A 13,427-nucleotide genomic window follows, 5' to 3' on the forward strand; every position below is an offset into this window, starting at 1 on the left:
GTGCATTTGGGGACAAAGATAAACTGATTAGATTTTGAGATCAAAAGGTCTAAGGTCAAGATTACTGTGAGGCAGACCCGTTGCAACAAGGTAGGCAAACTTGGCAATTGCCTAGGGCCCCAGCCCTCGAAGGGCCCCCGCTGCCGAACGACTGGTTATGTATTCAATAGCAATGACAAGGTTTTGAGCGAGGCAGCGCAGCGCCTAATGACAATTGTTGAAATACCCTAGTTCCAAGGGGGGCCCCCTAATGCACAACAGCGCCTCCCTACATGCTTTGGCCGAAAAGTGCAATGACAGTCTGTTGTCAACCCCTCAATGCCCATCTCCGTCCAGTCAAGTGGTTGCAGAGCTCCGCGGCAAAAAAAACCCAAAATCAAATATGAAGCGAAATTACCCCTCAGGGAGCCGGAAGAGGAAGACAGAAAAAAACAAGACATTGGTAAGTGAGAATGTACACACTCATTAATACCAAGCAGGTCAACAAGCAAATTTGGTAGCTAGCTTACGTTAATGGTAGTTATCTTGTAGACAGTGTTTATAACAGTGATGTAAACGTTGTCATGCACAACAGGCTTACAAACTTGCAAGGACTGGCTAAAAATTCTAATATGTGCCACACAAATAGGTGAAAGACTGTCAACCTCTCCCAGATTAACTTATTGTGTTTATCAAAATGTCATAGTCAGAGTTAGTTTCAGCGAGCTGCATGGCTTTCATCAGAAGTAGTGTGTCGTGAGCATGAATGGAGTAGGACAGGGGATGGCTCACAAGAAAGCTCTTTTTTACATAAATAGCCTATTTATGTAAAAAAAGTGGCACTGATGTCAATTGAATGTGATGTCCGCAGGTCTTTGGACATGGAGGGTATTGTCCCTGCCTTTGCTGAAGCCAAAGCCCGCAAGCAGCAGTTTTAGACATTTTGCCCATGATTCTAGGTGTGTATTCTTAAATTTTTATGTGTTTTTCTATACCTTTTGCACTTTTCTGTGTGTGCTGGTTCTTATTAAGATTCTTATTCATGTTTGTAATCATTTAATCACCATTTGAAGTTATTTCTACTTGTGTATATACTGTAAATATTTAGTGTAGTGTTATTTGCACATTTTATATTACTTTGTCTTATTTTCATATTTGATATATATATATATATATATATATATATATATATATATATATATATATATATACTGGGTGCGATTTGCTGGGGGGGATGGTGGGGATCATCTCCCCCCTCTGGTTTTTATCTCTGCTGAAAAAAAATCCTCGGGGACAACCCCGTCAATAAAACAAACAAACCAAAAAAAAAAGTTGACATGACAGGCATGTTGTGACACAGTTTTCTATGGTCTACATTGCACTCACTTTCAAAATGACCCAAAGTGGCAGCTTTGATGTTCACGAACGTCCCCAGCAAATAGATACATTGTAGATAATAACAATATCTTTGCGTTCTATGCAGGGATGCAAACAGCGCGCCTTTTGGCGGATGCCGCCTTTTTCATGGCCGATTTTTTTTTTTAGGGGGGGCGTTGGAGTGTCTGATTATAATTTCAAAGTAAATTCTGTATTAAAATTACTAAATAAGCAAATCCGTTACAATCCATGAAACAGGAAGTATAAGGATGAGAAAAAAAAAACAGTTTAAATCGGAAAGCTGCGCACAATGTGAACTGCGCCATCAGAGCAAACTGTTCATTTGGTATTCATGTATTTTAGTGATTTTCGAGTCACTGTCCATTTAATCCGGAGGGAGAGAAACATCACAGCAACGCGACAAGCAATGCGAACTTTGTTGTGTTAGTGTTCATGTATTTAGTCAGAGAGATAGGAAGATGAATTTACTATCTCTGGTTTAGTGTTCGTTTTCATTTAGTGTTATTCATTTGATATCATCGGATGTTATTGAGCTGTTAGCCTACTGTTACCTTAATTTTGTGACGTTTCATGATTAAAAAAAAAAAAAATCCCCCCTTCTGGTTTTTTGACAAATCGCACCCTGTATATATATATATATATATATATATATATATATATATATATATATATATATATATATATGAGTGATTCCACGCTTATGGGTACTGAAATGGGGACATGAACTTATTTTAAAAAATTCACCTAAAACCATTTCTTTTTTTACCATCAGGTCACAAAACATGTAATCTTTAATGAATGATATGTTAAAAGATAACTTTAATTTTCTGAGATGTAATAAAAACATATTTATATGCCAAAGTCAAGCCTACGAGTTCCAAAATGATGTCTGTTACATTACTTCTGTTACGATTGTCCATCTCGCGTCTGTTACAAATTAATTACAATCTAGCTATATACCATGTTAATCTTATTGAAAGAATGTGTATGTTTATTCTACTACACGTTTATTAATTATATTTGCTAAAACATCACCTTCCTATGTTTCAAAAAGTAATTCTACATTGTTAAAATTGAGAATATACATGTCCACAACACTTCTGTTACGTTCTGACTTTGGCATATAAATATGTTTTTATCACATCTCAGAAAATTAAAGTTATCTTTTAACATATCATTCATTAAAGATTACATGTTTTGTGACCCGATGGTAAAAAAAAGAAATGGTTTTAGGTGAATTTTTAAAAATAAGTTCATGTCCCCATTTCAGTACCCATAAGCGTGGAATCACTCATATATATATATATATATATATATATATATATATATATATATATATATATATACACTGTAAAATATAATAAGTTGACTTTACTTAAAAAAAATATGCAAAAGTCGTTGCCTCAAAAAAAGTCATTTATGTTGATTTAGATAAATTAGATTGGGTTAACTTATTTTTTTGTGAGTTTGCAGTACTCAAATTAACTTAGATTAGTTTGATTACATTAACTTATTTATTTTGAGTTTGCAGTACTCACAGAAACTTATATTAATTTGATTACATTAACTTATTTATTGTGAGTTTGCAGTACTCATCTTATATAATTTTGATTACATTAACTTATTTATTTTAAGTTTACAGTACTCAAATCAATGGAATTCATGAATATTAAGTTAAATTTATGAAAAAAGATATCTGAAAGCCATTGATTTGAGTACTGTAAGCTTAAAATAAATAAGTTAATGTAATCAAAATTACATAAGATGAGTACTGCAAACTCACAATAAATAAGTTAATGTAATCAAATTAATATGTTTATGTGAGTACTGCAAACTCAAAATAAATAAGTTAATGTAATCAAACTAATCTAAGTTAATTTGAGTACTGCAAACTCACAAAAAATAAGTTAACCCAATCTAATTTATCTAAATCAACATAAATGACTTTTTTTGAGGCAACGACTTTGCATATTTTTTTTTAAGTAAAGTCAACTTATTATATTTTACAGTGTATATATATATATATATATATGTGTGTGTGTGTGTGTGTGTGTGTGTGTGTGTGTGTGTGTTTTGTCTATTCTTGTGTTTCACTGGGTTTGATAATTATTTATAATAATGTAAAGAGTTCATTTATTAAGTAAAAATCGTAAGAATGATTACAATATGTGTGATGTTTATTTATTAAGTCTTCAGTGGGTAGGCGGCCATAAGGCCTTTCGTCGAGGGGGGGATAATTATGGGCCCCAGATCCCCCTTTGCCTAGGGCCCCCAAATAGCTTGAAACGGGCCTGCTGTGAGGTCAAATGTCCATCCCCAAATCACAACTTAATAAGGTGTGCAGTCTACTGTGAGGTCAAATGTCTGTCTGAAAACCTTGTGAACACAATATCTCCAAGGCAAATGAAAGGAATTTCACCAAACTTTCACCATTTTTGACGGAGGCATTCCCAGTTCTATCTAGTTCTAACAGGAATTTACTACAATATTGAATTACGACCTAAACATCCTTATGTTGAGTTCAGACTGTTTACTCAGCCCTCAGTGTTTAGGGGTTTGCGTCCTATGTTTTCACTGAATAATTGTAGCAGAAGTGTCTGAGAGGTGTTTGTCCTCACCGCGGTATGAATTTGTTCAATTCCCCGAGCCGGCTCCTGAACTCCTCCCAGGCGCCGTTCAGCCGCTCTCTCATGTCTCCTTCAGGCGACACGCTGGCCGCTGTGTGAAAGCCGCGGATGAACTCGTCCATGTTTATCGCTCCGTCCTCGTTCGTGTCCAGTTTCGTGAAGATGTCATCGATGTCCGCTGAGCGCACGCGGAGCTCCGAGCACATCTGCTCGAGCTCCCATTTCTCAATCACGCCCGAGTTGTCGACGTCGCACGCGCGGAAGAGCTCGCGGAGATTCGCTTCGTCGCACGCGCCTGTGGACTCCATCAACCGCACACTCTCTCACACACACACACACACACACACACACACACTCACTCACACACACACTCACCTCTATCAGGCAAAATCCCACCTACAGCTGAAAAAGTTTCTCTAAGACATAGTAAAGCAAAAGAAATCTAACCGACAGCTGTGTTACTCCATAAGGATACAGCGTGTACAGATGTTGTAAAGCGCTCGGCACTGCTGGACTGTCTTCCTTCACATTCCAGTGAGCGCACCTCGCGCGCGCGCGCGACACCTCTTCCGCTTACTCAACACCCAGCGCGAGCGCACAACCTTCACTGGGGCCAAGTAAACATGCGATGCTCACCAGCAGCTCTTCCTTCAAGTGTAAAACTACTGACACAAGTACTGAATGAACAGTCAGTGTTTAAGCCCACTTAGACACATGAGTACTTAATCACTATGAGTGTTAATAAACCACTGCAGCACTCTGAGTGTTATCACTGTACATTCAGTACAATAAGCTGTTTCTTCTTCTTCTTTTAACCCTGTAAAAGTTACTGCAGCTGTTCCTTCAGCAAGTGCTACCTGTCTCAGGTTACTGTCTGTGTGGACTTTCTCGTGTATCCCCCTCTGCCCACATGGGTTTCCTCCGGGTCCACTGGTTTCACTGGTTTTGCATGTAAGTGGATTGGTGACTCTAATGTGTGTAAATTTATGCTCTATATTCAGGGTCCAGATCCACTGCGACCGAGACCAGAATGAAGGAGAAGACTGAAGATGAATTAATGAATAAATTAAACAAACAAACAAACAAACAAATTTATGTAATTCTGTTTAATGGATTACTATATAATGATGCATTTCTTTACATTTTGATAGATAGATAGATAGATAGATAGATAGATAGATAGATAGATAGATAGATAGATAGATAGATAGATAGATAGATAGATAGATAGATAGATAGATGCAGTAGATCTTTAGGATTCTGATTACCAGAGTATAGAATGCATATTTTTACATTCAAACAAACAAACAAACAAACAAACAAACAAACAAACATTTTCGACTTTTGTTTGATGTAGTACTGCATAATGTTTTTTCATTTTTTTAGATAGATAGATAGATAGATAGATAGATAGATAGATAGATAGATAGATAGATAGATAGATAGATAGATAGATAGATAGATAGATAGATAGACAAACAAACCCTCTAGACTTTTGTTTGATGGAGTACTATATAATGATGCTTTTTTAGATAGATAGATAGATAGATAGATAGATAGATAGATAGATAGATAGATAGATAGATAGATAGATTTATTGATCTTCAGGATTCTGATTACCAGAGTATAGAATGCATATTTTAACATTTTTAATAAATAAATAAATAAACAGACAGACAGACAGACAGACAAACAAACAAACCCAATAGACTTTTGTTTGATGGAGTACTATATAATGATGCTTTTTTATAGATAGATAGATAGATAGATAGATAGATAGATAGATAGATAGATAGATAGATAGATAGATAGATAGATAGATCTTTAGGATTCTGATTACCAGAGTATAGAATGCATATTTTTACATTCAAACAAACAAACAAACAAACAAACAAACAAACAAACAAACAAACCCAATAGACTTTTGTTTGATGGAGTACTATATAATGATGCTTTTTTATAGATAGATAGATAGATAGATAGATAGATAGATAGATAGATAGATAGATAGATAGATAGATAGATCTTTAGGATTCTGATTACCAGAGTATAGAATGCATATTTTTACATTCAAACAAACAAACAAACAAACAAACAAACAAACAAACAAACAAACAAACAAACAAACAAACATTTTCGACTTTTGTTTGATGTAGTACTGCATAATGATGTTTTTTCATTTTTTAGATAGATAGATAGATAGATAGATAGATAGATAGATAGATAGATAGATAGATAGATAGATAGACAAACCCTCTAGACTTTTGTTTGATGGAGTACTATATAATGATGCTTTTTTAGATAGATAGATAGATAGATAGATAGATAGATAGATAGATAGATAGATAGATAGATAGATAGATAGATAGACAAACCCTCTAGACTTTTGTTTGATGGAGTACTATATAATGATGCTTTTTTAGATAGATAGATAGATAGATAGATAGATAGATAGATAGATAGATAGATAGATAGATAGATAGATAGATAGATAGACAAACCCTCTAGACTTTTGTTTGATGGAGTACTATATAATGATGCTTTTTTAGATAGATAGATAGATAGATAGATAGATAGATAGATAGATAGATAGATAGATAGATTTATTGAGCTTCAGGATTCTGATTACCAGAGTATAGAATGCATATTTTCACATTTTTAATAAATAAATAAATAAATAAACAGACAGACAAACAAACAAACAAACAAACAAACAAACCCAATAGACTTTTGTTTGATGGAGTACTATATAATGATGCTTTTTTATAGATAGATAGATAGATAGATAGATAGATAGATAGATAGATAGATAGATAGGAAGGATTCTGATTTTTGGAGCATATAATGCGTATTTTAGCATGTTTGATAAATAAATAAAAAACAAATAATTTAAACTTGTTTGCTGGCATTATATAATGTACAGTTTTGTAAATTAATTAATTAATGAAGCAAATATATTATTAATTAACCTTTAGACCTCAGTTTACTGAAGTACTACAAAATGCCTATTTTAAGGATTATTAAGGTTTGTTAATGTTATTATGGTTTATTAAGTCTGATGCCTAATATGAAAGCTCCGTCCATCACGTTTTGATTGGCCAATCGAATTTGTGATTGACAGTCACTATCTGTGAGCTGATTGGCTATCCGTAAACCTGCCCCTGTCTGATTGGCTGATCCGAGGAATGATTGACAGAGTGTCTTACCTACTTGACACGCCTACTACTTGTGTGAGTTTATAGAGCAGGCCCTGAGTGTGTCGCTGCTGAGCAGTTTATCATGATGTAACTTTCGGATTATTATAATAAAAAACAAACCGAAAGCAGGTCACGTTGGATGAAGATAAAACACCCGAGTTAGTTTTGACCCCATAACAGTGTGAGAGCGCTTTAATAACCTCAGAGTTTGAATTCTGGGTTCAGGGCTCGTGAACATGAGCAATCAAAATTGGCGGGATGCGCGAGCGCTTTTTCATGTCAGCCTCAGCTTTAATATCAGTCAATAAAATAATTTCACATTCAGGAATATACAAACAAAACTCTAAGGTAAGACAAGACGCCGTTCATTTAGTGTCGTAAACCACCTGTAGCGGCAGGTATTTAGTTATAATCCCACGTATCAATTTTAATATAGTATAAATTCCAGAATTATCCAGCTAACTGACCAAACATGCTAAAAGTGTTAGCATGCTAGTCGAGCTAGCTTAAGTGTCGCGCGCACTTGGATGTATTGACATATGAATAAATGCACACATTATTATGATTTATATTTTCAGAACATTATTCTATATCTAATTGATTATTAAATGAGTGAATTTTGGAGTTTAGCAATCTAAGCAGCCAACACGCCATTCACTGCAGATTGTATTTAATAGAAAGCTAACTAGTGTCCTCCATCTGAACAGGAGTCTTTGCTGTGGATGTGAGCAGCAGGAACTGAGGAGTGAATGAGAATCAGTGATGATGGCCTTCTTCACACAACTCTTCACCTCTAAACGTGGAACCCTGGCCAGGATCTGGCTCGCAGCCCACTGGGAAAAGAAGATAACCAAAGCCCATGTGTTTGAATGTAATCTGGAGGCAACAATAGAGGATATTATTTCTCCTCAGGTACTTTTTATGTTCATTAAAGTGCATATCACGGGTAAATTCAGGAGCAAGATCAGTGTAATTCTCCTATTTTATATTAAACTTTGGTCAAATATCTGTCACATTGTGCAATTGTTTTTACCTTGCGCAATACCAGAAAAATTCAGTTGAAATCAAGCTATTTGAGGCGAATAGACGAGTTCACAAACACGGCAACGCGCAAGGAGTTGTGGGAAAGGTCAAAGGTTAAGGCCTCATAAACGAGCGGAAGTAGAGCACGTCAACAATGGCAGAGGCTACAGGCTCGCTGTGGGGACACTGTTGTGTTGTCGATTGCCACAATGGACGTCGACTGCTTGAACAGTGGATGCGAGAAGACTGTAATGTACATTTGAGTGTATACAGAAAAAATTATGTGAATCCAAGCACACAGTTTAACGCAAAAGTTCGTTTATATCCCGACCTTGTCAGCTGTCAGATTCGTGTTCATGGACCCGCTTTGATTTTCACTCTCGCCGATAATCATTGTCTGTATATACAACAGTATTATCTTGATTTTTATGTGCCTTAAAATGTAAAATGTTGGTTGTAATAAAAATCTGACAAGTTTCTGTGACTGTAGTTCTTACACCAGCAATGACTACTACTAGTCCCAAAATGATGGAAGCCTTGTAATTTCTCATCTCATCTCATTATCTGTAGCCGCTTTATCCTTCTACAGGGTCACAGGCAAGCTGGAGCCTATCCCAGCTGACTACGGGCGAAAGGCAGGGTACACCCTGGACAAGTCGCCAGGTCATCACAGGGCTGACACATAGACACAGACAACCATTCACACTCACATTCACACCTACGGTCAATTTAGAGTCACCAGTTAACCTAACCTGCATGTCTTTGGACTGTGGGGGAAACCGGAGCACCCGGAGGAAACCCACGCGGACACGGGGAGAACATGCAAACTCCACACAGAAAGGCCCTCGCCGGCCATGGGGCTCGAACCCGGACCTTCTTGCTGTGAGGCGACAGCGCTAACCACTACACCACCGTGCCGCCCCTTGTAATTTATATTAAATTTTAATTTTTAAATTTCACAGATTTCACAAAATGAAAAGTAAATGGACACAAAAATGAAACATCCTTGTCTACTATTAAATATACTAAGCAAAGAATAATGCATTTCACATATTCCCACTACCTTTTGGTTAACAGGAGTAGATGTTGATCAATTATATTTTTGTTTTAATGAATTAAAAATTTTGCAAGTAATATTTTTCTACATATAATACACGGTTAAATACATAAAACACTACTAGTACAGCTTAATAAATGATAAAGTAATACTAAATGGTATAAAAACACTGAAGTTCTGATGAACTATTGATAAGTATTAACAAAAGACCTGCATGCAAGAAGTTCACCAGTAACATTACAATTTAACAATCTGAGCAATTTGAACATAACCAGTCATTATCAAGACAGCAAACATCAAAGCCCACACAACCCCAGTGATACCACTTATAGCACTGATCACATCCTATGCTATTGTCATCATTTTCTGTTATGTCCCCACTGTCCTTTCGGGTCTTTCTTTGCCTGGTCTTTTTGGCTGCTGGTTTGTTCCTGCCTTTCGGTGGAGAGTCAGGTTTGGACAGAGTTGATATAGCAAGGTCAGCTGTTGAGGCAGCAGGCTGAGGGTCAGATGTACCTGAAGTACACGACTGATGAGTATAGCAAGTGATACTAGTACTGATACAATAAAACAGATGACTGTAATCTGGTAGGCAGCACGACTTATATTATTTCTCCGTGTCAGATATAGAACTATAACTATGAGTCGTTGACCTGTCAAAAACTGCAGTGGGCGTGGCAGTATCACCGGGTACATACCTCGATTTTTTTCTTCGTCTTCCTTGGATGGTACAGGCTGGATTTTCAAAATATCTGTGGCATATGCAAGCGCCCTTAACTCTTCTACCCCCATGGTAGTTGGCAATCCCCGTTCTCTCATATGCCTCTGCAATTCTGCCTTCTTCCATAAGGCGTATTTGCTAAGGTTTGGCTTGTTTGCCACCATGTTTTCATCTCCGATGAGGCCTCGACCTTTGACCCCTGCGCGGCGATATGTGTGAACTGGTCTATTCATCTGCCTCTGAAAAAACTTGCCATTTGGATTTCCTGGAAAACATTGATTTTCATGACGTCGCGTGTGGGACGCCTCCTTCTGAATCCTACGTCAGCGCTGGTTTGTTTATGAGAAAACGACCTGGTGGTTTTCTGCAAATTTCTTCAATGTTATCACGTAATTATTAAAATGGTTAACAGATGTATCGTAGGAGGGTGTAGCAACACCAATCTTGATGGGATTAGTACTCATAGTTTTCCAAAAGACCGGACAATGAGAGAGAAACGGAAGCGCTTGGTCTACACAGGCTGTGCACTGAAACCGTGCAAAGCTCGCGCAGCCTGCTGGCGCTTCCGCAGGTGATGTCATGGATCTGGCTCTTGGGATTTTTCCAGACGCATCTTATTTTATTTTTTTCTGCTGTAGACAGATGGCCTTGTGCAAAATTATCCTTCTGGATGAATGTGTAAAGGGACATACTTTTTATATAAAAAACCCCGAAATTGGTCCAGAATATGCACTTTAACACGTATGCATTACAAGTCAGGACTGCAATGTTGTCTCAGTGTTGAAAATGCACTGACAGTATAACGTATGTCTGTGTCTGTTTTACTGCAAGCTCAAGATAGGGCTGCGGACCTCAGGTCACCTGCTCTTGGGCATCGTACGGATCTACTCTAGGAAAGCCAAGTATCTCCTTGCAGACTGCAGTGATGCCGTGGTAAAAATCAAAGTGGCTTTCAGACCAGGTGATCACAAATCCTGTATTTTGCTTCTGATTGTTCTATACAAAGTCCAAGCATATTGTTTAACAAACCACTGGAATCAATATCATACTGGCTAGGATTTTTCAAAGGGGGGGGGTGTCACATACTGACTGGCAGCCTGAGTACATTATATAACAAAAAACAATTACCATTGCTAGTTTTAGGTAGCGGCGGCACGGTGGCGTAGTGGTTAGCGCTGTCGCCTCACAGCAAGAAGGTCCTGGGTTCGAGCCCCGTGGCCGGCGAGGGCCTTTCTGTGCGGAGTTTGCATGTTCTCCCCGTGTCCGCGTGGGTTTCCTCTGGGTGCTCCGGTTTCCCCCACAGTCCAAAGACATGCAGGTTAGGTTAACTGGTGACTCTAAATTGACCGTAGGTGTGAATGGGAGTGTGAATGGTTGTCTGTGTCTATGTGTCAGCCCTGTGATGACCTGGCGACTTGTCCAGGGTGTACCCCGCCTTTCGCCCGTAGTCAGCTGGGATAGGCTCCAGTTTGCCTGCGACCCTGTAGAAGGATAAAGCGGCTAGAGATAATGAGATGAGATGAGTTTTAGGTAGCTTAGAAACCGGCTCTTCCATTATTGCTGTTTCTTCCACATTTTCTTGATGTTCTGTTCTACAAACAGCACACTAAAACTTAGCTTCGAAGCCACAAAATGCAACTTTGATGGAAAAAAATATATAATGAATTGCTTACCTCTCTTCACGCCAAAAGGAGGAGGAAAGTTTCGCTTGTTTTGACATGGCGAATTATTAACACGAGGAAATACTCGTAATTTGCAACTAAAAAGACTGCAGCTACACTGGCAGCTTGACCATGCTTTCTAGTGCGATCGTATTGCGTTTGCACAGAACTGGGTTTTCGTGCCTAAACCACAGGAAGTCCATACAAGGTTAGAGAAACCCTAATGAGGCTGAGGTGACAATCTAGTTGAAAAAAAAAATGTTAGAAAAATTACAGCGGTGCTTTTCTAATATTCTTATGCGGCTATTGAAAAAATGTATGGTCCGACAAAGGGGGGTCACGGGCACCCCCCAAGCTACACCCCTGTCATATCACCATCACACTCCGAGGTCTATCAGGTGACACTTTTTAAACAATTATGATATTGCTGTTTCCCCCCAAATTAATTGATTTACTTTTCAACATCTTTGGGGTGCAGTGGTTAGCACTGTTGCCTCACAGCATGAAGGTTCTGGGTTCAAACCTCGCAGCCAACTGGAGCCTTTCTGTGCTGAGTTTGCATGTTCTCTTCTTGCCTGTGTGGGTTTCATCCCACAGTCCAAAGACATATGCAGGGCTGAGAATTTTCCGCCGATCGGCGGATTTCCGACTTTTTCAGACCAAAATGATCGTTTTTTGAGCGTGCGCGCGCAACATTAAGGTCTGCATCACGCATCTTAGAATGTGCGCGCGCGAGGGAGACTGTGTGCTTGTTCATGTAGCGCATGCCAGACATATGCCGCTTTTCCACTACAAACGCGGCTGAGTCGGGCTGAGCCGTGCCGTGCTGAGTCGAGCTGAGCGGGGCTGTTGGAGTTGCATTTCGACTACAACCGCGCTGAACCGTGCTGGCTGGAAGTGGGTGGACACATTGGGTGGAGTTAGCGAAAGTGGGTGGACGTCAGGTGATGTCGTTAAGCAGCGCAAACAGTGACATCAGTGATCTTTTAAGCGGTAGTCTCACGACCCGAATAGTAAACAATAAACATGGAGGACATGGAGTCGTTAGTGTTGCTGGTCTTGGTGCTGTGGCTTGTTGTCACCGACAACGCCAACAGATACTGGCAAGAGCGTATAGATGAGGCGAGGCGCATAAGGCTTCAGAAATTCTCGTAATTCGTAATTCTTCTCCTTCTGGGTTTGCGGTGTTTACAGATCCCAGCGTGCTCGCGGGGCGTGTGTGGGCATGTGAGGACACTCCTCCTCACCAATCAGTGCACAGGGGAGTGTCTGCTCACGCCCCCAACCTCACTCGGCTCGCTTTGGCTCGCTTCAGCCCCACTCCAAAACGGTGCGAGTTTTAGGGGCTAAGCAGGGCTGAAGCGAGCTGAGTCGTGCTGGTTTTTGGTAGTCGAAACGCGAGCCGTGTCGGGCTGAAGTGAGCTGAAGCGAGCTGAAGTGAGCTGAAAAAGGGTAGTGGAAAAGGGCCAAAAGAGCATCCTGATTGGGTTACTCAGCAAAATAAGCCAATCAGCTTTCAGTGTGGGCGGGCTTTTATCTCTTTTCTCGAGGACCGGAGTTTTCAGCTGAGTCAGCGCAGTCTACAGGATCGGCATGGCAGAGCGCGCGCGCCCCAAAAAACCAAAGCACAAAACCCACTTCAGCTCAGATTACACAAAAGAATCTCCCTGTCTAATAATAATCTCCCTGTCTAATAATAATCTCCCTGTCTAATAGGGCTGTAACGATACACCCAACTCACGATTCGATTCGTATCGCGATTTT

The 13,427-nt window shown here is 39.1% G+C and overlaps 2 protein-coding genes across 2 annotated transcripts in view; one reads left to right on the top strand and one right to left on the bottom strand.

The window, feature by feature from the left end:
* The window catches only part of rasef (RAS and EF-hand domain containing), a 50,034-nt gene extending 45,511 nt beyond the window's left edge, over window positions 1-4,523 (bottom strand). The window contains exon 1 of the mRNA XM_060930729.1: window positions 3,996-4,523. Within this exon, the coding sequence (XP_060786712.1) occupies window positions 3,996-4,312 (317 nt within the window). The 5' untranslated portion in view covers window positions 4,313-4,523. The remainder of the gene's footprint in view (window positions 1-3,995) is intronic.
* A 3,443-nt stretch (window positions 4,524-7,966) lies between these two features.
* Window positions 7,967-13,427, top strand: part of rad21l1 (RAD21 cohesin complex component like 1) — a 28,715-nt gene continuing 23,254 nt past the window's right edge. The window contains exons 1-2 of the mRNA XM_060930730.1: window positions 7,967-8,113; window positions 10,834-10,963. Coding sequence (XP_060786713.1) covers window positions 7,967-8,113; window positions 10,834-10,963 — 277 coding nt within the window. The remainder of the gene's footprint in view (window positions 8,114-10,833; window positions 10,964-13,427) is intronic.

This window comes from Neoarius graeffei, chromosome 10 (genome assembly GCF_027579695.1).
Source record: "Neoarius graeffei isolate fNeoGra1 chromosome 10, fNeoGra1.pri, whole genome shotgun sequence".
NCBI classification, from domain to species: Eukaryota; Metazoa; Chordata; class Actinopteri; order Siluriformes; family Ariidae; genus Neoarius; species Neoarius graeffei.